At 41.1% G+C, this 26,603-nt stretch overlaps 1 protein-coding gene across 1 annotated transcript in view; it reads left to right on the top strand.

Annotated features, from left to right (window-relative positions):
• CACNA2D2 (calcium voltage-gated channel auxiliary subunit alpha2delta 2) overlaps nt 1-26,603 on the top strand; it is a gene marked incomplete at both ends in the record, with an annotated part of 725,967 nt that overhangs the window by 594,674 nt on the left and 104,690 nt on the right. Inside the window, 3 exons of the mRNA XM_081316808.1 lie at nt 1,682-1,739; nt 22,522-22,572; nt 24,109-24,208. Coding sequence (XP_081172934.1) covers nt 1,682-1,739; nt 22,522-22,572; nt 24,109-24,208 — 209 coding nt within the window. The remainder of the gene's footprint in view (nt 1-1,681; nt 1,740-22,521; nt 22,573-24,108; nt 24,209-26,603) is intronic.

The raw sequence follows: 26,603 nt of genomic DNA, 5'->3' as shown, positions 1-26,603 counted from the left end.
GTGAATTAGAGAGGCATGTACCCGAGCCATTTCCTAATGTTATCTCATTAAAAATTGCTTCTGCCCCTTTTGCCTAGCTAACAGTTTCTACATATTTCCATCAAGGTCATCTTTTTTATTCTCTTCACATGGTAGGGATGTCAGAGAAAGAGGTTGATTGGTCCTCTTGTGCTCTGCCAACCACCAAACATTTGAGGTAACTTATGACGTCCATGGGCAACTTTTAGGGAATCAGCAAGGCTTGTGTCCTTTTATTTGCCTGCCTTTTCACAAAATATCTGGGATTTTTATACATTGGCCAACTACTATTTTAATTTCCACACTGACCTGGACCACATTAGGGATGCTATGCAAATTAAAATGCAGTGTCCGCTGGGCCTACTTTAAATTGGGGCATTGCCCATGGTTCTTTTGGAAGCACTTATCATTATTGGCCAGGACCAAGGTCCATGTGGACAAAGAGGTGATGTCTATGGGGAATATCATGGATTTGAGGAGTTGAAGTTCTAGCAGCACCCAGGAAGAAAGGAAAGGAAATCAGCCCACCACTGAAGAATCACTTCAGCCCAGAGGAGGAGATATCATGAGAAATAGACCCAAAGCAACTCTGCCTTAATTTCAGTAGGTGCAGGATGATCTGGAGAAGTGCTGAAGTGGGCTTGCAAGAGGCTGGATTTTGTTGTACTAGCAATAAAATTATTTGCAGAAGACCCAGTGGTTTTTCTTTCCTAACTTTTCTTGCCTTGATTTAGACAGAACTAAGACACTGAGGTTCATATTTATTTGTTTGTTTAATTAATTAAACAAGTAATTTGAATGCTGGCCAATTCCTAGCAACTCTAATCTATGAAGGGGAATGTGAAGCCTTTTAAAATACCGTGCTAATCCTTCTGTAAGAATTACACTACAGTATCAACCTTATAAAAATGGTGAGAAATCACACCATTCATTTTCAGTATTCATCCGCTGGTTTTCAGTAGCAGAGCCTCAGGTATTCTGCTGGCCATAAAAATTTGGATTGCAAACCTATATGAAGTTCTGAGGCTGCTGACTGCTTTTCCAGACCTACTGGCTTTGATAAAGTCATACTTTCTCTGCTTGAAAATGCTATTCTGAATTCCTGAGAAAAATATAAATGGCAATAAACATATCATTCATACGAATCTTCGAAGAATTCTGAGGCAGGAATAGAAAAGTTCTGTCAAAAGTCCCAAGGTCCAACTGCCAGTTAAACTGGGAAGCCCAGTAATGCCCTCCATTACTGTATACACCTTGTACTTATTTATCAAAATAGCAAAATGTGTATTTTCAAAGGAGGGAGAGAAAAAAGAGATGTGTTTGGCTGAAATGTTAACTGCTTTCTAATTCACATGTTCCAAAATAAAGAACAGTGTTTGAAATGTGCAAAAAAAAATCAACTTCAAACATTTCAGATTAATATGGGCCTTAGACACATTTCTTTCAGAGCCAGTACATTGTGACAATAATAGGTATTTGAATAACACAAAGTTACAGCTGCTTTTCCTCCCAGTTTCACATTTTCCAGTGTTGTTGTTGCTTAATACAACTTCTGGCAGAGAAATCTTTCCATGTCAGCTTTGCTCTCTCTCCAAGTTCCCTCATATCAACACATTTGATATCTCAAAAATCATTATATTTTTACTGCTTTTTTTCATTGCAGCCTCCCCATGGAGAGCCCCCAATAAGATTGACCTATATGACGTCCGAAGAAGGCCTTGGTAAGTAGAGGGATATAGTGGAGTGGGTAATTACTATGCTGCATATTTGAGAAAGAATAAAACAACTTAGCACAAAATTGAGGCCAATGGACCAGCTCAAAATTTAAGTCAGTTTATTTATTATTGTTATATTTTAATCTTCCTTGGAGAAAAATCAGAGAAAAAAATGATCTCAGGCTTCCAGGAAATACCTTTCTCTGGCATTGTGCAGGTGAAGCTAAGAGATGCCTAGATTTAACAATAACTTTTTTTTTCAAATACTTCTTAAGCAATATACAGTCTCAGGTTTTATTGAGATGAGCAACAGCTGCCCCCCTAATGGTAGTAATATAACAGAGTTTGAAACCCTATCCATACTCAGGGCACATGGACTATGTGATTTGCTATTCCATTTTCCCTCTTCAATCAGCAAATCATGAGGTGTACTGAGATACTGGAGATACTGTAGGTTTAAAAGGGAGAAAACAGAAAAAGAAAAGGTCCCGAAATGGAGCACATGCATTGCAGAAGAAATAGATTTTATCAAATGGATATTAGCAAGAGCTGTAGATGACCCAAACCAAAAGAGGTTCCAGGAGCAAGCAAACTATGATGGTTTAATATATTACTTCTCATTATAGCCCTGATCTAGATTGGGAGGAGGGCTTCTTGAGATTTTTATTGCCAGAAATGATTCAAATGTTGTTGTTGTTGTTGTTGTTGTTGTTTTGAATGAAGCATTTTTGGACAGTTTAAATTACAGGCGTGGGGAAGATCAAACTACCTCTCCCCTACACAAATTAAAATCTTGAATTATATTAGGGCCCCATGCTTAGTTCAGATTATTTTTTTAAAAAAAATGCTCTAGCTCTTCTATACTTTTGAAGTAATGTAGAATTCATCCTTGTGACAATTTCTTTTAACCACAGCAATTGCATTGGAATTAAAAGTATTAGATTGAGTGAGTTAAGTTGCATTTTCTCAGCAACAATATACGATACTGAAGTTTCATTACTAGAAAGATGCAAAATTCACTTCATAATAAACTACTGCTTGTGAGTCTGGATCTCCTTTCTCAAATGAATGATACATATGCATTTATTTGCCAGGCAAGCAACAATTGTCTGAATGGATCCTTAAAACAATATGTCAAACAATAATATCCATGGGAGGGAGATTTTAAAAAGGCAAGATAGAGGATGCAGTTTTGCAACACAAGTCCCAGCTCTTTTGTATGTTCTTTGATTTTGCATCACATGTACCCATTTTTGACACCTTCCTATGAATACCAAAGTTCCAAAGAAAATAACTGAACAAATTCTCAGACAATTTCTCCTGTTACTTTATCTTTGAACTGTGGAGATAGTATCTCCATCATTTCATTGTTCATGTTTCTTAATATCAGACATGCGCTACAATTTTGGTTCAAGTTTGTCTCCTGTGAGTTTCACTCATTTTTTATACAGTACCTAAGCATAGTTGTAAATAAAACCTGTGATACCATCAGGAGTCCTTGGCCATCTTTGGATGTTACATTTAATCAGAAATCCTAACGTAATATGCCGCAATGCCATGAAGTACTATGCTAGTAAATTCAGCTCCACCTCTCCTTTAAAACCAGGTGAACAAAGCAAGCAGGCATACCTCCATATTTTCTACAAAACCAGGTTTAAGTATGTCTAAAATTCCATGATGGTAAGACAGCTTTAAAACTGCTATATATCTTAGGGTTATCTCACTTTATTAACTTACCAATATTGGACATCACATGAACTTTCCTGGTTTGATTACCTAGTTCTCTCATATAAAGGGAAAACATTGAAATGAGGATATTGTGATTTTGTAAATTATCATTTCTGATTTTACAGACTAGTAAAAGAATATTTAGTCATACTTTTGGAGATCATTATCGGAAGCAACCAAGAGATTCTGGTCAGAATATTTTTTCCATTTTATTTCTTCTGTGGGTTTGGTAAGAGAGAAGAGGAAATAGTGAAAAGAACATTTAGAATACTGCATCCAGTTTTGGTCACTATATTATAAAAAAGATGTAGACACTCTGGAAAGAGTGCAGAAAAAAGCAGCAGAGATGTTTAGGTGGCTGGAGGTTAAAGCATATGAAGAATGGTTGCAGGAATTGGGTTTGCCTAATCTAGTGAAAAGAAGAATTGGGGTGATATGATAGCAGTGCTCCAGTATTTGAGGGGCTGCCACAAAGAAGATGGGGGGGGGGGTTCCGACCAATTTCCCAATGCACCAGAAGGCAAGACAAGAAACAATGGAGGGAAACTAATCAAGGAGAGAAGCAACCTGGAATTAAGGAGAAATTTCCTAACAGTGACAACAATTAGCCAGTGGAATGGCTTGCCTCCAGAAGTTGTAGGTGCTCCATCACTGGAGGCTTTTAAGAAGAGAATGGACAGCCACTTGTCTGGAATGGTATAGGGTCTTCTTGTTGTGGAGGGAGCTGGTCTAGAAGACTTCCAAAGTCACTTCCAACTCTGTTATTCTGTTATTTATCACATTATAATCCTATTTCTGCAGAACATTATTGTAATGACACATACTGGCGCATATGCAGAAACACACACACACACACACACACACACACACACCATCTTCTATCCCAGTCTTTATAGAAAGAAAAGGCTTTGTGGTGGGAAAAAATGGCAGGAAATAGATCACACCTAAGAGAAAATCTGTGTCACGTAGGGCAGCATTTCCTATAAGGAGATGCTTATAAAATGGCTGCTAGAATGTAGCAAAAGGAATTAGAGAAGGGAGGGACTCCACAACCCTTCTGGGCTTCTCTTCAACTTTTCTGCTTCTTTAAATGCTCTCAAATATCTTGAGCTAGCAGAGCATTTGGAGTAATGAAATGTAAATGAGTGCGGTACTTCCACTCCAAGGGTCTATTAAACTGAAGTAGGGCTTACTCAGGCCATGGGTGTGTGCAGCCATCCAGAAGACACTCTCCCCCCTTCCTGACACCTCTCTGTCTCTCTGCTTCCTCCCTCCTTCCTTCCACTAGTCTGTATGAAATTCCAGGTCTGTGAGCAGCCAGCTCTGTCCAATTTTCATTTCACACATCGTTGCCATTGGAAAATGGATACAATAACACAGACAGGGGCATCCAAGCTGCAGCTCTCATCTGCTTCGGCTTCTTCTCCTCCCTCACATTGTGTCTCGGGAGAAAAGTGGGAGCGCAGCCAGGGAAGATGGAGAGATGATAACCTTAGATACAGATAAAAGAGGCAGGAATCCTCCGCCTTTCCCAACAAAGTTGCAATTGTAAATTTTGTCTTATTTTGCAGGCAGCTTGGGTTGGGCTTTCACCTTAGGCAGCGGCAGCAGGGAGACAAAAACAGAAAAACAAACGCTTCTCAGTCTAGAAGGACAGAGAGATAAATACCTCGCATGGTGACAGATTGCATTTCAGTGAAAGCTGTAATCGTCAATTTAGCCACACAGCAAGTTAAGTGTGATTGAATCAGTTAGGAGTAGCTCAGGTAAAGGCACTGGTTTAGCAATACTAATTATGCCTGGGCAAATGCAGAGTGCTTCAGATTTAATTTTCCTCCATTTATTTGAAGCTTTTGTAAATTGGGGGAAGAGGACTGGCCTCCTACAGACATAGTACAGACACAGACACAGAAAGGAAATTACAATGCCTTTGCCTTGTAAATGGAAGGATAAACAGTCTTCTTTTCAACACCTCATTTCGCCTCTGTCTAAAAAGGCCTGTTTGTCTTTTCCCACAAGAGGTGATTGGTGTTCCTTGTACTATCTGCTTTTTCTCTCACCTGAGAGACTACATTTCTTGTTCAAACAAGCGTTAGTAGCCTGCAAAAACAGGAAGGGGACAGACATGTTGAGCAGGAAATCCTGGCTGGATAGCAAAAAGAAGGAAAAGTAGAGTATTCCATTTATTTATTTGTTCAACCCCATTCAGTCCAAAAACGGCATGACCCCTGAGCTGGAGGACCCAATACCCAAACTCACTATTGACAGGGTTCAGCTGAAGCCTGTTATTCACATCCAAGTCCCCAGAGCCTCCAGGTACCAGGATAGGATATCAACAACACTGCTTAAATTGCCAGGGGCAGAGTATACAGAACAGATGATTTCAACCAATGGTTTCATGGAGAAGTTAAATAGGAAAAGGGGGAGCACCGAACCCTATAGAATGCCACACTATAGGGACTGAGGGTGGAAATCTCTCCAATTATCACCATCTGGAAATGGACCCAGAGAAAGGAAGAGAGCCAGCACAGTACAGTGCCACCCACCCCCAATCCCTGGAGCTGATCCGAAAGGATACCATAGTTGATGGTATTGAAGGTCATTGAGAGATCAAGCAGGGCAAGGATGGATGCACAACTTTTATCCCGCTCTCACCAGAGATCCCTCAAAAGTGCAACAGATGCCATTTCTGTCACATATAAAGGCCTGACTGAAAATGAGCCATCTAATCTGCCAAACTGCTGGCAGCCGGGAGTCAGCAGTTGCCTGCAGTACCACATTCTAACCACTGCGCCACCAGGGCTGTAATGGAATGTATGGGTGATATTAGCAATAGCACTCAGACTTTACAGCACTCTTTAAGCAATTTACAGAATCAGCATATTGCTCCCAACAATCTGGGTCCTTATTTTACTGACCTTGGAAGAATGGAAGGCTGAGTCAACCTTGAGCCTGTCAGGATCGAACTCCAGGCTGTGGGCAGAGTTTGCCTGAAATGCTGCATTGTACCACTGCACCATTATTGTTCCTATTGAAGAAATAGGGGAAGATGTACTGCCTAGGAAACAATTAAATAAGAGGGGCAGGAGCCTGCAGTCACTTAATGGTCACTGAAAGAAACAAAGGAAGACTCTGCCCCAATGGAGTAACTGGTTAAAAGTGGAGGGCAGAAAGTTTGTACTTTCAAGAGTCTATTATTGTAGCCTTACAATAAAGTAAATTTAGTTTATCTAGCCATGTTTTCTGTCTGCTTTACCCAGAAAGGCCAACATCCACCAATCCAGAAATAGTCAAGCAGCTCAGCAGCAGAGAAGCTAGTACAATAGCAACAATCTCAACTACTGCTAAGCTTGTAAGCCACCCTGAGTCTTCGGAGAAGGGCAGGATATAAATGGAATTAAAATAAAATAAATAAAATAAAATAATCCCAAGGCCTCAACTTAATGAACAGGATCTTACATCCAGCAACCTGAAGAGCAGCACCATTAAAAATCTTAAGAGATTCTTGGATGACAATTGCTACACCACTGTCCTGAGATCTCAGTTGATGCCACACCCAAAATCCAGCTGGGATATTTCTGAGAGAGGAACATCCTGCCACACACACTTTCTGGGCCCAGTCAGATTCCCAGAACAATATCACAAGCAGGCTACCCAGCCACTCTCACTGGACTTGGAAGGTCTTCCTTAAACCATATCCTGTCTAATTTGGGGGGGGGGGGAGGGACCAGTAACATTTCTTTGTATAAACAGCCAAAGTTGCTTTGAGTTCTAGCCCTTAAACTTAAGGCCTTCTCCAAACCATGCAGAGCTGGTACAGGCATGCAAAATAGCTCAAGCCTTTTTTGGCTGGTATTGCTGGTCTGAGCTGCTTCATTCTGAAGGTGAATTATTATAGCTGCAAGGTAAGGGAGCTAAAAGTCAAGGCATCTGACACAGATTTTAAGAAGAATCTTCTCCATACCGACAGTGAGACATGCTTTGAGTAGTGAACTAAAGGAGATTTTCACAAAACTTAGCCTCTTTCCATTTTGACCCCATAATGGTCCTTAATGGGTTCATATCCAGTCCAACTTCCAAGCTGCCAACCTGAAATTACTTAAATATGAACAAAGAGGCTTCCGGCTATCATCATTTTGAATTAAGATAGTAAACTATATCTTTGATCATCTAAGCTCATACACCTTCAGCTATCCAGAACCAAATGTTCAAAGTATCATGAAAGAAGCAATAAATTGACCCTTACAAAAGAGAATTATAGATACAGTAGGATGTGCATTTATCTCAGCATTGCAAAACTAGATTGACCATAATAATCCATGATAGGCAAAGGTCTCTCTTAAAGTGGAAGCATAAGGAAATTACAAGAAATGAATCTGTAGGGTACGCTAAAGAGCATAGGCTGACATCCTTCCATTCAACTTTCACTCTAGGTTTATTTCTTTTTCCTAAGCTTCTTACTTTTAAGAAAATGCTTCAGACAGTGCTTTGAAAAGGCTGATGCTTAAGACCTATAAATAAATATCTTCAAACCTATACTTTCACTGTGGTCTATAGTTCATATTATGCATCCATTTTTAAATGGGAAAAAATCAAATAATTATGTGTGGAGCAACAAATCCCTAAAGATTTTGTAGAACAGTCTTGGCAAGGACAGGATAATGCAAATTTCATTTTCAAGGCCTTCCTTATACAATACAATAGAGATATTTTAAGGTATAGATTCTAGAACATAAAAAGAGTTATAATGGGTCCATTACATACAGCATGCTTTTTCTTGGGATTCAATAAATTCCTCTGGAAGGTCCATGTATACAATCTGAATCAAGAGCAGGCTCTCATGATTTCATGTTCTCTAGAAGTTGATAATAAAAGACATGCTAGGTTCCACTTAAAAGTAAATCCAGGGTCACCTCTTCCTTGGCCAGTTAAATTTTAAAGCATATTTATTTAATGATGATGTGCCATTAAGTTGGTGTTGATTCTTAATGACCAGGCAGATGGATTTTCAGCAGAATGATCTGTCCCCAACCTAGCTCTTCATGTCTTCCATTAGACCAGCAGTCCCCAATCTTTGCAACTTGGCAGCCCAGCTGGGGGGGAGGGGAACTGGACCAGGTGAGTGGTGGGCAGGCACAGGCAGGTGCACTCACAGCCCTTGTGCAAGTGGCAGGCTGGCATGCATGCATGCAGCTCGACTTACATGAGTGGTGAGCCGGCGCATGAACACGAGTGCCCACTAGCCCATTGCTCACGCAAGTTAAGCTGCGTGTATGAGCTCCGGCCAACCACTCGCGTGGCCCAATTTGAAATAGGCCACGGTCCAGTAGTGGGCCCCGGGGTTGGGGATTAGAGTATCCATTGTCTCAGTAATAGAGTCCTTCCACCATGCTGTTGGATGTCCTCTTTTTTCCCCTTTCATCTTTCCCTGCATTACAGCCTTTTCCAAATATCTAGGCTTTTGCATAATATGTCCAAAATATGAAATTTGAATCTGGTCATTTGTGCCTTGAAGAAGAACTCTGGGTTGATTTTTCTATGATTCATTTGCTTATTTTCTCAGCTGTTTGTGGTATTATTCTCAAGAGTCTTCTCCCACACCAAAATTCAAAAGCATCAATACTCTTTCTATTCTGCTTCATAGTCCAGCTTTTACTTCCAAGCAATATTACAGGAGAAAAAAACATTCCCTGCATGATTCTGCCCCTGAATATCTTTTCCAAACCCTTCATTGCTACTTTACCTGAAGCTACTCTGTGATATAGCTTTGACTGTTGGTTCCTTTACTGTTGATAGTTGGCCCTCAAGGGGTCATTGCTCGACCCAACTAGCCTGGACAATTTTTATGCCGTCTCCAACCTTTCCTTTATAGGAAAGGTTGTGGAAAGTGTGGTTGCATCGCAGCTTCACAAAAACCCTGGATGACCTCTCAGTCAGGGTTCAGGCTGGATTATGGGACTGAAACCACATTGACCACTGGAGAGAGTGGAATGGTCCTTGCTCTTCTTCACCCTCTGCGTCCTTCGATACTATTAATCATAGTATCCATCTGGACTGGCTTCAGCAGTTTGGATAGTACTGTATTGCACTGGTTCTCCTGGGATCAGCTCCAATTGGTGTTGAAAGATCCAGCCTACAGCCTGTACTTTGTGGGGTGCCTTAGGGTTTGGTTCTCTCTCCTCTCCTATTTAACATCTACATGAAACTTCTGGGTGGAGTCATCTGTTAATTGGTGTGAGATATCATCAATGTGGTGTTGATATCCAGTTTTATATTTTCATCCTGGACCACCTGAGTGATACCATGGATATCCTGTCCCAGTGCCTAGAAGGCTGTAGGGGCCTGGACAAAGTGCAGTGGGCTTCGATTCAACCCAGGCAAGAGTGAGTGACTCTAGATATTTAGACCTCTTGCACAATCTGGGGTTCTTTCCGGACTCATGGCTTCTGTTAGAAGAGTAGGTGACAGCTGTAGCTGGGAGAGCCTTTGTAAACTTTGGGTTGTGTGTCTGTTGCACCCATTCCTAGACCAAGAGGCTCTGCTGACAGTCGTGACTCTTGTTTGGATTACCGCAATGTGCTCTATATAGGGCTGCCTTTGAAAAACATTCAGAAGCGTCAACTGATGCAAAATATGACTGCATGGGTAGTGGATGATATTAGATATTTGACACTACTGCGTGAATTACATTGGTTACTTGTGTGTTTCTGGGTGCAATTCAAGGTGCTGATTGTCAGCTTTAAAGCCTGTCATGGCTTGGAATCAGATTATCTGAGGATTGTCTTCACCAAGTGCTTTCTACCCATTTAATTTGGTCTGGCAGGTTGGACAGGCTACAGGTTCCATCAGCTAAAGAATGTCAGCTGGTCAGTGTCTTGGAGTCTAGGAGATATGCCTTCTCTGGTGTAGCCCCTGTCCCCTGCAACTTTCTCCCTTCTCTTAATCTCTCTTAAGGCTTTGAAGACCCAGCTTTCTATCTAGGTCTTTATTTCATTTTGTACTATGTTGTAACTGCTTTTAATTTTGATGATTGTTTGTCACCTGGAGTCACTTTTGTTTGAGATGGACGACTATACAAAATTGAATGAATTAATTTTTACTTAGCTGTTGGTACATGCAAGGCATAGGTAGTATGTATTAAATGATAAGTGATGCCAACAAGATGCAGAACACTAATTGGCAAGTGTTGATGGGTTTTCTTTCTACTGTACATTCACTTGTGGGGGGTGGGTTTCCTCCTCAAATATTAGCTGGCCAGATGGGCAATTATACTTTCAGCCATGCTGTGTCACCTCTTGACAAATAGGATTGAGTGGCAGTGTGCATTCTGAATGATTGGATTTTCTTTGGCAAAAAATTAATGACCGCAACATTCCAGTTAATTGTTGACAATTGGTGCATATTCATTATTAACTTTCCTCACTTGTGGATTAAAGGGATGGATTAGAGAGAAAAGTAATAGGTCTTTTTGCAGAGAGCTTGCTAAGTGAGGGAATTGGCCGCCAGCAAAAGAGTCTTCTTTGTTCTGAAAGAAGCAAATGTTGTAGCATATATCTGAATTCTTCGGGGATGGCACTTGGAATTCCACTGCCCACTCCATTCCTATTGTGGAATAAGCCAATTGCCTTTATTCTCTTAATTTCATCTATTGGAAAATTCTCCTCGTTGCCATTGTCTCTCCTTCTTTCTCTCCTTCACTCCAATAACTTTTTTTTTCAAGAAAAGAAAAGAAAAATGGGTAAGTATTTTTGCATTTTTTTTTCTTTCAAGAATAGAAATAATATGTCATTGAAGACTGGCTCTACTATTATAGGATTAGCTGTCTCCCAAATGGGATATTTTGTTCAAAGAGGGGGCTTAGATGAGGAGGAAGGAGTTTTAAAGGACCACATCATCTTACAACTGCTTTCTTGCAAATGAGCATTTCTCTGTAGTATGTTGCATAGTACACTGAGCAGATCTTTCTCTTCCATCATATGTTTGAGTCTCATTCTTCCCTCTTGCCATAGGATCAGATATGGTTTCTAACTTTCATCAGGACCTGTCATGACTACTGCAATGCTCTGTACATGGGGCTGCCCTTGAGGACCACTCAGAGGCTTCAGCTGGTGCAGAATGCGGCCGCGCGAGTTGTGATGGGGGTCTCCCGATACTCCCATGTAACACCTCTACTCCGCGAGCTGCATTGGCTTCCAGTTGCCCTCCGGGTGAGATTCAAGGTGCTGGTGATTACCTATAAGGCCCTAAATGGCATGGGTCCGGATTACTTACGGGAGCACCTGCTGCCGGCGTCAACTTCCCTTCGTCCTGTGCGCTCCCACAGAGAGGGCCTCCTCAGGGTGCCGTCAGAGAGTGTCGGCTGGCGGCCCCCAGGGGGAGAGCATTCTCTGTGGGCGTGCCAGCCCTTTGGAATCAATTACCGGTTGAGCTCCAGATGGCTCCCGACCTTCGCTCTTTCCGCCGTGATCTGAAAACTTACTTATTTGAACAAGCCGGCCTGGTCTAATGGGTTTGGGGTATTTTTAATTTTTAATTTTAAATTATTTATTGTTAGGGCTAGATTAATTTATTTTAATTCTTGTATGTTGTATTTTATTGCCCTGTACACCGCCCTGAGTCCTTCGGGAGAAGGGCGGTATAGAAATTAAATTAAATAAATAAATAAATAAATAAATTTCTTCCTATCACTTCAATATTTTCAAGGAAGGTGGTTGAGACAGACTCAGATTGGCAATAGTAGTTCAATTGTATTCTACAGGAGGATTACTAGTTGGGTGTTTGAAGCAACAGTGGGTCATAGAGCTTTATAAAGGCTCTCAGTGTACCACGGATGAGATAATCAGGAGGAGAAGCCCTGCAACAAAAATCATGAGAAGAGAGCCATCATGCAAGAGGATTGCTTGAACTGAACTAGGGACAACTCAGGTAGATTGAACTGATTTAAAGGCTGAGCAAATGTGAACAGGCTTAATTCAGTCAGATCAGTTTTGTGAGGTTGGTTTGCTTTAACACAGCTTTCTCTGCAATAAATAATTTAGAAATGGCTTTCTTTTCCCTGAAGCATAGTCCCCACACAAGAAAACATAATAAAGTTTGCTGCTTTCTGATGAAATTGGGTTTTTTTTAAAAATCTGTTTTTATCTTCCCCAGGCACCAGCGGAAAGTTGATTCCTCATACTGAGAGTTCAGATGACCATTGCAATGGCTTCCCGTTAAAATATAGGGAGCGAGTAAAGGGGGCTTTCAGACCACCAGCTTTTCTACCACTAAACCTTTTTGACTTCAATTTACAGCCTACTCAGTATTGCTCCAGGCTGTTCTAACCATTTTAGATCTTTGGAAAATTGGAATGCTAACAGGATAGAGCTTTTTTTTTTTCCCCTTCAGAAAACCAAACACAAGCTCTTTGTGATCAACAGCTAAGCACAAAGAACTGGAAGCCAACTGAGTTTTCAGCTGCCAGCCAGTAACTGATTATTGCATTCTTACCTTCCATTCCAGGTTTATTTTATTCAGGGAGTAAAATGAATTAAATATGTCCCTTTTACTTATGCCTCCGCTTGCTATAGTGCAGGCATGTCAAACACAAGGCCCGGGGGCCGGATCCGGCCCGCGAAGTGGTTTCATGTGGCCCACGAAGCCATCCTGGAAGCAGTGAGGGAATGGCCCCCACTGCCTTGGCCCTGGCCCAGAGACCCTCCTTCTGCCAGAGACCCTCAGATCTGTCCCACTCCTGCCCAGGCCCCCATAGGCACCCTTGATGCGAACGATGTAGAGCTGGCCACGCCCACCCAGTAGGCCATACGTTCTCTAGCCACGCCCACCCAGTAGGCCACGCCCACCCTGGCCATACCCACCTGGCCCCCTGAGGGCAACCCCAATGCTGATGCGGCCCTCAATGAAATTGAGTTTGACACCCCTGCTATAGTGGCATGCTATCCTCTTCTTCAAAACCACTGATGCTGCCATACAAGGATTACTAAATTTGGGCTGCCTTGCCTAAACCCAGCTAGCTCAGGGTTAGAGCAAGCCAACAGCTGGGCAAACAGTAACTTTCCTTTAGTTAAGTGCCCAGATTGATGAGCACAAAAAAAGGAAATCAACTGCATTAGAATGTAATGCTTATTTCCAGATTTTTAAAAAAAAAAACATAGGGGAAGATTAAAAGGTCATGATTTAGTACAGGGGTGTCGTGAGCCACGGGCTGGATGTGTCATGCCGAAACCGCGCCCACCCCAACTCCAGCAATGGAGGAAAAAGTCACGATATGTCACAGCACGTCTTGTGACATTGAGAGTTTGACACCCCTGGTTTAGTAAGACTTCAGCTATAGCATCCTCTGACATGCCATTGTGATTCCTTATCGGGTCTCCAACCACATATATTTTTTTAATTTATTTATTTATTTTAATTCCATTTATATCCCGCCCTTCTCCGAAGACTCAGGGCGGCTTACAAGCTTAGCAGTAGCCTTCATTCTATGTATATGCCTGCTTATTAGGGCTTTCGCCCCCCCCCCCCAAGTGGCATTATTACAAAGTCAGCTTAATTGCCCCCAACAATCTGGGTCCTCATTTTACCTACCTCGGAAGGATGGAAGGCTGAGTCAACCTTGAGCCTGGTGGGATGCGAACCTGCAATAATTGCAGGCAGCTGGTGTTACTTAAGGAGGCATTAGCCCACTGCTCCACCATGGCTCTATAGAAGCATTTGAAGCAATGCAGAAATCAACTACCTTCCTTTTGATAGTGTTTGCTCTCTCCCTTTCTTTTTGTTTCCCAGTGTTTAAACCACAAAGGTTTATAAAACTCGTGTGAAGGCTGCATTAAATTATACTTGTCCCCACTCATGAGGTAATTTATGGTAGAGGCCAATATATGCTGTTTCTGTCCATTAAAAGGAGGGGGGGGAATCACACAAACAGTTAACTCTATGGCTGAGTTGGTAGGAAGCTATAATATCAAGGCACCATATCTGAGGTACAAACATCCAGATCACCACTTGTTGTTGTTAGTTGCGAAGTCGTGTCCGACCCATCGCGACCCTATGGACAATGTTCCTCCAGGCCTTCCTGTCCTCTACCATCTTCTGGAGTCCATCTAAGCTCACGCCTACTGCTTCAGTGACTCCATCCAGCCACCTCATTCTCTGTCGTCCCCTTCTTCTATTGCCCTCAATCTTTCCCAGCATTAGGCTCTTCTCCAGTGAGTCCTTCCTTCTCATTAGGTGGCCAAAGTATTTTAGTTTTAGCTTCAGGATCTGGCCTTCTAAAGAGCAGTCAGGGTTGATCTCCTCTAGGACTGACCGGTTTGATCGCCTTGCAGTCCAAGAAACTTGCAGGATCACCACTAGATGGGAGCAAAGAGATAAAACAACTCTCCTTGCTACTGTCTGTTACATGTCATGCCAGTACAGGGCAATAGTTAAAATGTTGGTCTAGGACCCTGGAAGTCCTGAACTAGCCTTAATGGTAAGCCATTGAAGTTCATTTCTGACTTATTCCTGGTCAGTTTGTGGCTCCCTAACCAACCTAAGAGCTATGTAATGAGCAAAGCTAGAACTGAAAGAAAACAAACCTGAAATTCGTTCCGCAAGAGGATTTCATACTCTTCTGCAGTGCTAATTTTAGCTTGTTTCTGACAGGCTCAGCAAAGTATAGCTGAAGCAAACATAAAACCCACAGGTAATGTGTGAAGACAGTCAATGGGCATTGCATGGATAGTTCAGGTTGTACTTTGTCTGCTAACCGAGATGGGGGTAGTTATTGTTCTTCACCTGGAAGACCTTCCAAGTTACATGCACTAGAACTACGCTTCAGTTTAGGAAATGCTTAAAAACTTCAGAGAGTTCAGTTCTGAGGTAGTTGCTATTTGTTATTTTATAGAGGTGTTTATATAGTCGACTTCTAAAGGCTCCAGATGGTTTACAGTGAAGTGCCCTTCAAGTGGGCTTGAACTTCCAAGAAGCCTGCAAGATTACATTCTGGTCCTACAAGACAAGGCAGAGAAATTGCAGTGAAGTCATCTCCTTTCATTGCACAACATGCCACAATGCATGAGAAGAAGGCAGAATGTTTCTTTGCTGCACACAAGGCATAAAGCTCAGCATCACCCCTAAAGAAAATATAATCACTTCCAATTAGATAACATTAGTAATTGGGATTAGCAATCAAAGGCTGTCCATTTACAAGCAATTCCCAGTAATGCTGAATAATTGATAGTAATTAAGCACTAATTAATTCATGCTGGGACTGATCCTGTTTGAGCCAGCTTGTGCCATCACATCTCCCTCTAGCTTCTTTGAGGAAAGGATCAGACTTTATGTAGATGTAAGAGGAAACATTAGCTTTATTTACAGTTTAACATTACAATGAATTTTTAACAGAGCTAAGTGGCACTTTCTGTGCCACAATTTTGCATGTTCTTAGTCATCAATCAAAATGTAAACTAAGCATAGCTCCCAAACAGTAGATAATAGGCAGGTAGCTTTTATTTCCCTTTCTTGTGTCCAACACATAAAAACAGGTAGACAGAGACGCTCCCTGAAGTTATTGATCCTGTCAGGACTTATACTGTCCCGTTCATAGGTTTCTGTACTGTCAAAGTAGATTTAATTTTCTTAATTGTTAAAAGATGAGCATCCTTTGACACTCTCTAGCTCAATTGCTAATGATTGACAAAACAGTGATATGAAGATATCAGACAGATTTGGGTCAGCTTTTATGATTCCATGTATCTGTCTGAAGAATTATAGCTCTTCTATGATGATACATTTCTGATATATACGTGATACAGAGTAATCCAAAGTAAGATCTTAGGAGCAAATAGTATCATTCTTACATGCAGAGGGATTACTAGTTGGGTACTTCTGGCCTATGAGATTTCTGAAAATATTTCACTGACATTTCAAAGTATGCAAACAAGGAAATAAGCATCAAGTTGACTGTATGATGACAGAAGCTGTGATACATTATATCAGGCACTAAGGAAGAAGGTCTTGGGGGAAAATTAGCTTGTGGGGTATATTACGCATTTTGAGATGATGGGTGGGTGGGTGGGTGGATGGATAGATAGATAGATAGATAGATAGATAGATAGATAGATAGATAGATAGATAGATAGATAGATAGATAGATAGATACAGGGCTTTTTTTCTGATTGAATGCTCAGAACGGAGTTCCGGCACCTTTTTTGGATGGAACCTTGTAGGGTAGGCAAGGTGGGTTGTATAACATGTGTGAGTTCCGGCACCTTTTTCTTTTACAAAAAAAGCACTACAGTAGATGATAGATAGATAGATAGATAGATAGATAGATAGATAGATAGATAGATAGATAGATAGATAGATAGATAGATAGATAGATAGATGCAAACAGACAGACAAATAATGGTTTCTAGGTGTGTTGTTTCTGCAGAAGCAACTATTTTTTTAATGCTTTTTGCGCATTTTTGCACTCTGGTGGGGAATAACTCAGCCTGGCAGGCAAGCACTCTGCTTATCGGTTCATGAGCAACTTTCCAGAGGGTGTCTCCTGTCACATAGAAATGAGGAAGCTGTAAAAAGAGGAATGAGCTGAATGAACCAATGTGTGTGAAAGAGCTACAAATCCATTCTTGGGTTGTCAGTTTCTTGCAAACATCAAAAGGAAAAATGTGTCCCCTAGAGCCAATGTTCCTGATTGTCACCCCACTCTACTGCATTCACACGCACTCTCTGCTAATTGCCCAGAGGAGGGGTTTAACGGGGAAGAAAAAGAACTGAGCAGAAAGAAAACTACTGGAAGGCAGGCAGTCTGCAGTCTGTGTGTTTGTGTGTGTGTGTGTGTGTGTGTGTGTGTGTGTGCACGCGCGCACGCGCGCAAATTGGAGCAGCCCTTTCAATGAGGCTCAGTGGAGTAATGTTCTTTGGAGGAAAAGCCAGGCCACATCATTAATAGTCTGTGGATACTGGCACTAATTGATCATTATGTTTATGGATTTTGTTTAGCAGGGGACCCATTAATTTTCCCAATCCCAACCATCCTTTTTACTTTCTTAATGCGAGCAGTCTTTATTTATAAGAGGACTGGTATTCCTAGGAATGGGTAAGAAAAAGATGCTCTGCAGGAACTAATGGACAGGTTTTGCCCTGAAGGATGTAAATAGTTAATTTCCCCATAGGTATGTCCTGGCTGTGCAGCTTTCTAACTGGTTCATAAATGATCTGGTATTACAGTAGAGAAGCAAAAAGATCCAGTTTGCAGAAGTTAACATTATCCTGAACCAACAAAAGGATCAGGAACAGTTTCAACAAGATAGTTTAAAGAGAAATAGGGCAATATTGCGAGGGCTGCTTATCATGATGACTGTAAGCAGTGTTCTGATTATTAATAGTGTCACTTCAATTAACAATGGATGGGGAGCCACACCAGGAAAAATATCTCATCTTGATTTCCTGTTTGTGAGTTTCTTAGAGACCATTATAACTGTATTTACACATAGCACTGCTAAAATGTTTTGCTGAACGAGCCATGCCAGTATGGTTCAGACTTTATATTAATGTGTAATGGATGGTATCGTGTAATGCTAAGCCCAAAAGTACCCACCACGTTATGACTTAGTGTTATGAATGAAGTAGACTTATACTAGATGCTGGAGCTCATACTTTCCAATACGCCTTTTAGAGCAAGCATACTGCTTGCAGATGTAGATGTTTCAGTACATCAGTGCTGAAGCAGTTCCTGCCATCACCCAAACCAACATTTCTCCTGATTACATGATGAGCCAATTTTTTTAAAAAAAAAATTGGGCTGCATATATAATAATTTGACTGTATATCATGTGTCTGAAATAAAACAGGGGTCTATCCATCCCTATTGTCCTCCCTACATTTTATTCCAATTTAACTCTGTAAATCAGTTTACGGAGAGAGAGAGAGAGAGAGAGAGAGAGAGAGAGAGAGAGAGAGAGAGAGAGAGAGAGAGAGAGAGAGAGAGAGAGAGAGAGAGAGAGAGAGAAAGGGAGAGAGAAAGGGAGAAAGGGAGAGAGAGAGAGAGAGAGAAAGGGAGAGAGAAAGGAAGAGAAAGGGAGAGAGAAAGGGAGACAAAACAAGGTTATTGAGATTTACAGAGAAAAACATATTCATTTAGGTTTAATATGCATTGTTTTAAAACAAGGGGAATTCTTAAAAAATTATCTTTATTGTTTACAAAGAGTCAAGTAATTGTCTTCTTACCATTTTTAAATAGTTTGGTCCTTGAAACCACTGATATGGGAAGGAGGAATCTTAAGGTAAAATTGTAACATAGATGTGTGTGCCAACAGAATTTTTACTACTAAAAATATGATAGAATTCAATATTTAAGTTCTAATCTGAGGTACAGCAGCAGAACACTATGACTCTAGTGCATTCCACATCCTTGAGGCCATCTAGCATTGCTGACTGGCTTACCCTCCAGAGTTTGTTTGATCTAGACCAGGGATGGGGAACAGTGAGCTATTTATGACTTGTGTACTTCAACTTTCAGGAATTCTGGGAGTTGAAGTCCACAGATCATAAAGGGGCCATCGTTCCCCACCTCTGAACTAGACAATGGATTAATAGTTGCATTTTTGCATTCCTGAGTGTGTCTGTGGGCATGTATGTGTATGAATATATATTCATTAACATTGTATCTTCATGCATGACAGTTCATAAACATGAAATGCAACCATCCGTGGTTTATGCAACTTGGTAAATTTGTATCTCTGGAACCATTGCAAGTTAGCACTGTTTTCTTCAAGGTATTTATTATCAAATGATGATGAAGAAAAGTCCTTTCTCTTTTAATCTTCCTTTGTTCTCTTCGAAAGTCGGTTCTCTCGACTGCTCTTATATCACAAAAAAGAGGATCATGTGTTCCTTGATCATAATCAGGAAGATACTGGCATGGTTCCTTGTTTGAATAATTTGCTCACCTATGATGTATGTGTTGTGATTCAGGGTCAGCCTGTGGGTCCGGCAGCCGGGTCGGATGACTCGGATGACTCAGACGAGGGGGAGGAGGAGGGTGTTGAAGACGAACTTGCTGATGATGGCTTGGAGGCTTCGCAGAGCCCCCAGCCAGGGCCCTCTTACTTGGTGGAGACTCAGCTGCGCGAGCCCGACAGTGCGGATGATGATGACCCACAGCTGGCCCTGTTCAAGGACGCCCGACGCAGGAGGCAGTCAAGCAGGAGCAAGCAGAGAAAGGCTGTGGGACTTCTCGGAAGGAGGCACAGGGAGGCCACGCCCTTTCTCTTTTAATCTTCCTTTGTTCTCTTCGAAAGTCGGTTCTCTCGACTGCTCTTATATCACAAAAAAGAGGATCATGTGTTCCTTGATCATAATCAGGAAGATACTGGCATGGTTCCTTGTTTGAATAATTTGCTCACCTATGATGTATGTGTTGTGATTCAGGGTCAGCCTGTGGGTCCGGCAGCCGGGTCGGATGACTCGGATGACTCAGACGAGGGGGAGGAGGAGGGTGTTGAAGATGAACTTGCTGATGATGGCTTGGAGGCTTCGCAGAGCCCCCAGCCAGGGCCCTCTTACTTGGTGGAGACTCAGCTGCGCGAGCCCGACAGTGCGGATGATGATGACCCACAGCTGGCCCTGTTCAAGGACGCCCGACGCAGGAGGCAGTCAAGCAGGAGCAAGCAGAGAAAGGCTGTGGGACTTCTCGGAAGGAGGCACAGGGAGGCCACGCCCTGAACTCTAATAAAGGGAGTGTTTGGGGAAGGGCTGGTTGCTGAAAGCAACCGCTCCGTTTGAGGATCAAAGCTCCGGTATCTTGTTTCATGTTTTGTTGTTTGTTTGTGTAATAAACTTGGCAGACGTTTTCCAGCCTCAGACGCTTTCCAGCCTCTGCCGTTTGTACAGGGGTTGCCTTTCTGCAAGGCCGGTAACAGGCTGGTACAGAACAGTATGCTAATGGAGGGTGAAAGAGTAAAACCAATGCCAGTGCCTGAACTAAAACCTTTAGCCTACCAAGGTTTTTAAACTCAGGTTAGCCTCTGTATCAGCTTAGCTTGCCTAGACCTTTAGACATAATTCACGGTAAAGAGCATGAATTAACAAATGAATTAAGTGAAAGGAAAGCTGTTACATTGTAAAGCTGTTAAGCTAAGAGAAAGGAGGAGGATGTAATAAATTGCTATGGAGCCATGGAAATAAAAGTGTAGATTGTAAATAAATGAATGGAAATAAAAGAATAGATTTATTTTACTTTTTTAGTCCTTAGTTATGAAGGAAAGGGCTAAAATATGCATCAGAAAGTTTCCTTTGGTATCTTATAGGATGTTGTGGGTAGCAGCTTCTGCAGGCTAGAAGGGGGTGGGCAGAGTGATACAAATGGCATTGCGATACAAACTCTGCCCTTTTCCAGGGGTATCAAAGGGCAAATGCTTATGGTGTGCCACTGCAGTGCCGTTTTCATTGCTCTGACAAAATATTGCATATTTTGGTTAAAAGTAGGATTCCATAGGTTACTTATAAGTTGTATGCTGTGCTTCAATGAATTGTAATAATGGAAGAACCAGAGATGATTTTGGAGAAAAAAATAATGCAACATTCTGAAACAACATGATCCAGAGGGAGAAAGAGATTGTTTTAGATGGCATGATAGGGTGGAAGGACACAAGACAAGATAGCAAAGGAAGTGACCAATTCTAAAGATCTCAAAATGAATTTAAAAAGGTGACTAGTGAGCATCTGGTTAGATAATGGTGTACTCACATACATGTAGAAGCTTATTTCATAGAAAAATATGGCATTCTCAACATCTGGAGGAGAATTGGAATCTGTAGAGAACTACGTGCCAAGAAGAGTATATTTTGGTGATCAATTAGCTGTTCTTATACTTTGGGCTCATCTAGAACAATAGGAAATAACATTGTTTAGGTACTTAGTGGAATACTTTGTCAACCACTTTGGTCTAGTAGTTAAGGCAGGAGGCTAGAAACCAGAAGACTGTGAGTTCAAAGCCATGAAAACCAGCTTTGGGCCATTCATTCCCTCTCAGCTCAATCCACCTCAGAGGGTTGTTGTTGTGAGGAAACTAAGAGGAGGAAGAAGTATTAGATAGGTTCATCTCCTTGAGTTATTTGTAAAAGTAATAAAGGCAGGATACTAATAAATGTAAATAAGTAAGTAAATAAATATAAATCTATTTAAAGGCAATGAAGAGGTCACAGTTTAGCAAACTTACATTTAAAGAGAGCACATGTCTGCAACCTTTGTAATTTCATTGCCAGTCTCTTAAAAAGTCCATAGCATCTGGCAAGGCTTACGTGGTTTGCACTTGGATAGGCAACCATCAGGAAATCTCAAGACTATAGATATTAGAGTAATGCGTCCGGAAACAAAATAACAATAGGAAACCACTGCCTCCCAAATAATGCAAATGCATCCATATTATCACAAGGAGTTGAGTTGAACTCCAGGGAGATTTTTCTTTTTATTCCAAAAACTATAAAGTAAAAAAATGAATCAAAAGTAAAATTAGTCATTATGTAAAATTAGTCTGTATTCATTTTTAAAAATTGTTTTATACATTTTTGATTGCACAAAAATAGCTAGAAATGTGCCCAGAAAACGTACAAATGTAGTAGATCAAAGTAACAAATGGATACAAGCTTCTTTTTTTATTTCATCTTTTAAGCTGCTCTGATTTCCCAACTAAGAGACTGTCTAGTCACATTTCAGCTCTCCAGGACTGACCATAAATAATAGATGTGGCTTGTATGAACTGACACCTAATTATTATGCCAACATCCATGCTATTCTTTGTCCATCTCTTCAGCAGAACCGGCTCAGCTCAAGATACTGTGGAATCTTGAAAAGAACATTCAAATGTCTTTATTCTCTTAATGAAATTGTTGAATTTTCTGAAATGGTTGAATTCTCTGTAATAGCACCCCAAAACTTCCCCCTTAAAGGTGCTACCTGAGCCTGCTAAAGGTAGTAAGGCAGGTCCTTATAGTGATACCTTCAGCCTTTATCTAAACTCACAAAGTCTATTGAATGCAAGTTCTCATTTTATTTCTCTTTTTGCTTAATGCAGGTACATTCAAGGGGCCTCATCTCCAAAAGACATGGTGATCATTGTGGATGTGTGAGTATTTTTCCCTACAATTTTCCACTTGTCATATTTTCAGACTATATCTCATTGTTTGGGTCCCAGTAAAATGCTAAAATTCTTGAAATGAATTTGGAGGCTCAGTGGGCAGGAGAGGCTGTTTCCGCAGCATAAGATAATCATGGAAAGGAAATATAACATACCTGGTGCTTCAGATATCAGGACAATCTGACTGCAAAAGCTCTCCTCACATTAGTGGATTTGGCTGATCTGGCTGACAAAGAGGATAAGACTTTCCTCCCTCACAGTCAATATATAACTCTCCCAAAGCTCTAAACTTTGTGAGGAGATAGGAGTGGGCCATTCTTTCCTCAGAGTTGGAGCAGCCTAAAATTTGCTGTTTCCTTTACCAATCTGCACCCTATTTGTAGTGCCCAGCTGTGTTCAAAGTGCTTTGGGAGGAATCTGGGCCTATCCGAGTTTTTGTCTGTCCCATCTTTTACTAAACAAAAACAAGACAGGGTTATTTTAAATTTTTTTCTTTGTTCTTGCTTCAGTCTTTGGACTCCATAATCCCTTGTCTAAGTCCCTCCTTAATGGCTCTTTCAAGGTCAGCTCTAAATTCCTTTTGGGAATTTAGTGAGCAGTGGGTTGCAGTTGTATGCAGCTGAGCTAGGATATATTGCTTCAAGATTTTGAAGGCACAGATGTGTATGAAAGAAAGGTTAGATGCAATCAGCACATATGCTAAAACCCATTTTGCTGGAAAATCAATCCTATTTAATTTGGCATAACTTATGCCTAGGTAAACAGCAATAAGGCTGGAAAGCTTTTAAAGCCACAAGTCATCCATATTGATTTGCTGATCCCAGGAATCTCCTTTTTTTACCTTCCATCTTTTCCAACAAAGGATTAATTCTCACAGCTGTGAGAATTAATTATCACAGCTATGAGAATGGAAGAATTTTAACATTTGATCCTATGCTTATTTATTCAGAGGTCCCAGGTACATTTAGTGGCATGTGCTGCTTAATCAACTAGTTTTAAAACTATAGCCTGTGGGTGATTAAAAAAAAAAGCTTTGACTCTGGAGTGGATTCAAATCAAGCTTATAATAATTATCAATGGCTGTTGCAAAAAACCCTCCTGGATATGGACTGAAGAATGTTTCTATTTGAAAGAAACAAGCAAGGACACTGCTGAGTCAGAAACCTGAGGGGAGGAATATGTCCTCACCAATCTGAAGTGGACCATAGTGCTGGGCGGGGGGTGGGGGTGGGCTGATTCCTCCCTATGGTGACTTGTGATTGACAGAATGAGCACTGAAGTACATCCGAAGGTACTCGTGATTAAGTTCCTACAGTTTGTTGCCTGCTGATGGGGGAAAGCATTTTGAAATTAGAACAGCTAAGAGCAATCTTAAGCTGTCTCAGATTCGGGCTAGGAGCAAGATGAAGGCAACCTCGTGAGTCACAGCAAAGGAAATACGTTGCTGGGTCATGCTTCTGGAAGCAAGGAAAGGCCCTTAATGAAAGAGATGCATAATGAGCTCTACCTTATCTTCTGTTACAGGAGTGGTAGTGTCAGTGGCCTGACACTGAAGCTGATGAAGACCTCAGTCTATGACATGTTGGACACACTCTCAGATGATGACTACGTTAATGTTGCTTCTGTGAGTAGCCAGACTATGGTAGGAAAGTAAGGGGCAAAGACACAGGCAGCTTTCCACCAATATGGCACCCACTGGATTGGGAAGTGTAATTATAGAAATAATAAATGCTAATAAGCATTGTGAAATCTTGTAGTAGCCTATACCATCTTTAATACTAGTTTTGTTATGAATTTGGCTATATTTGCTTTTATATCTTCAATAATGCTTTTCTTCCTCATTCCAGATTTTTTTTAAAAATGGAATGCAGACCAAGAGAGTATATGCAGATTTGTGCTGAGCACACAAAATAAGGAAGCGAGATGCAGAATCTAATATTTTCTTCATTGTCATACCATCCACAGCAGTAATTGATGGATTTCTCTATTAAGATTCTATTAAGATTCTCTTAATTACATTATAGTTATAGGCACATGCACATACCTATAAATATAAAAACCACATATATCCTTTCTTACATAAATATACATGCCCACATTTAGGAAAGAGAGCAGATTGAATAGCACTAAATTGTACCACAACCTATTGGTAAACATTATAATTGTTGTGTAGATATTTAGCAAAGGGAATTCACATCAGCACACCTCTATTCTGAGTGATAGTGGGTCATTTGGCCACTAAATAAAGGTGTAACTAACATGAGTGCTTTGTGTGCAGATCTGTTAAAATTTGTTACAGGGTAATATCAATGCACCATAATGTCATATTTCCCTTTTACTGTAATGTGACCATGCAACCATTTTTGAATTAATACCTGTGTTCACACTTGTGAGATATGCTGCCAATCATGCAGATGAAAGTGGGGAAGGTACACATAGGACAAAAAGGACAGGCCCATAGTCTATAGATTTACAAGCTAACCATAAGAAACTGTCAGGTGTATTGTAGCAATTCATATATGCCTAAAGATAAAAGAAAGAAAGCTTGCAAGAAATCTTTGCTCTCTAGGGATGTTGGAAAACTCAACTTATCTGAAGTTAAATAGATTGACAATTTTCACAATCCAGATTGATAGACATGTTTTTTGCTTAGATATTGCACTTCTTTGGATTTTTCAGCATAGTGCCAAACTTTTTCCTACAATCCAAAGGTCTGATCGAAAGCATTTGAATGAAAGAGTATCAAATAGTGCAATAGTAATAAATCTACAATGATATATGATTATTTACATTGCAATAACTACAATACAAATGCTATAAATACTTGAGAATCCATCACCACAGTAGACTATTGCTTTCATCAATTAATGGTGGCCCCCAGGGGGAGGGCCTTCTCTGTGGGCGCTCCGGCTTTATGGAATCAGCTGCCGGTTGAGCTCCGGACGGCACCTGACCTTCGCTCCTTCCGACGCGGTCTGAACACCCATTTATTTGAAGAAGCCGGCCTGGCCTGATGGGGATATGTTGGGGTTTTAATGGGGATTTTTATATTGTATATTGTTATTGACTGTTTTAGCTGGGCTACTATTTAATTCTTTTTTAATTTTGGTATCTGGTATTTTTTATGTATGCCCTGTTCACCGCCCTGAGTCCTTTGGGAGAAGGGCGGTATACAAATACAATAAAACCTAAACCTAAAACCTAATTTTCATTGCTATTAGATAATAGCACAATTTGGAAGAAGTTGATGGTTCACAGTTCATACTGAAGCCAATCTATGTGGCTTCTGCTCAGGGCTCATATAAATTCAATGGTATCAGTGGCAGGCGTGATAGTACAGGTGACAGAAAAGTAAAGGTGAAAGAACCAACCACTCAGGAGCAAGATAAGTATTTCTCCAGCAGCAAGAGAACTTAATGACCAAAGCTGTTATCCTGGGTTTGATGTGGTGCATTTAATGCCTGCTCTTGTACTTACCAGCCTCTAGGAGTTAAACCATAGCTTCTCTAAGAAACAAGTTCTGAAAACATCTCAAACCAAAATGCCACATCAGCCCTGCGAAAACAACCGTGCTCTTTAGTTGTCTGATTTGTTACCTTGTATAACAGGGAGTGGGGGAGAGGGAGATGCCCATCTGAAGCCTTGGCTTCTGCCTCATGCAGCTCCTGCAGCCCAATTTACCATTTCTGTCACCTTTCCTTTTCCCACACTCCTGACTGTTCTTTGCCTTTGATCGATTGCAAATGACAAAACACACCTGCAAGAAATAAATTGCATCCTACACTGCCATTTCCTCTGTGCCAGCTTTGACAAGCCGTTCTGTTTGCACAAGGTGGTTCTTTGTGGTGGGAGTTGCGGGGGGGGGGGGAGGGGAGGGACATAGCCAGTAGGTATGACAAGGATGAGGAAAAGGAAAGCTTTGACTGAGAGGATGATGCTCATGAAAGAGGCTGGGCTCTTTCCTGGACCTGGAAAGGTTCGTTTGCAGGCAAGAACGTGTTGTGGTTTATAGCTGCAGA

The sequence above is a fragment of the Vipera berus genome (genome assembly GCF_964194415.1).
Source record: "Vipera berus genome assembly, chromosome: 2".
Lineage (NCBI taxonomy): Eukaryota > Metazoa > Chordata > Lepidosauria > Squamata > Viperidae > Vipera > Vipera berus.
The sequence above is the reverse complement of the archived record's forward strand: the minus strand, read 5'-3'. Positions and strand labels throughout refer to the sequence as shown.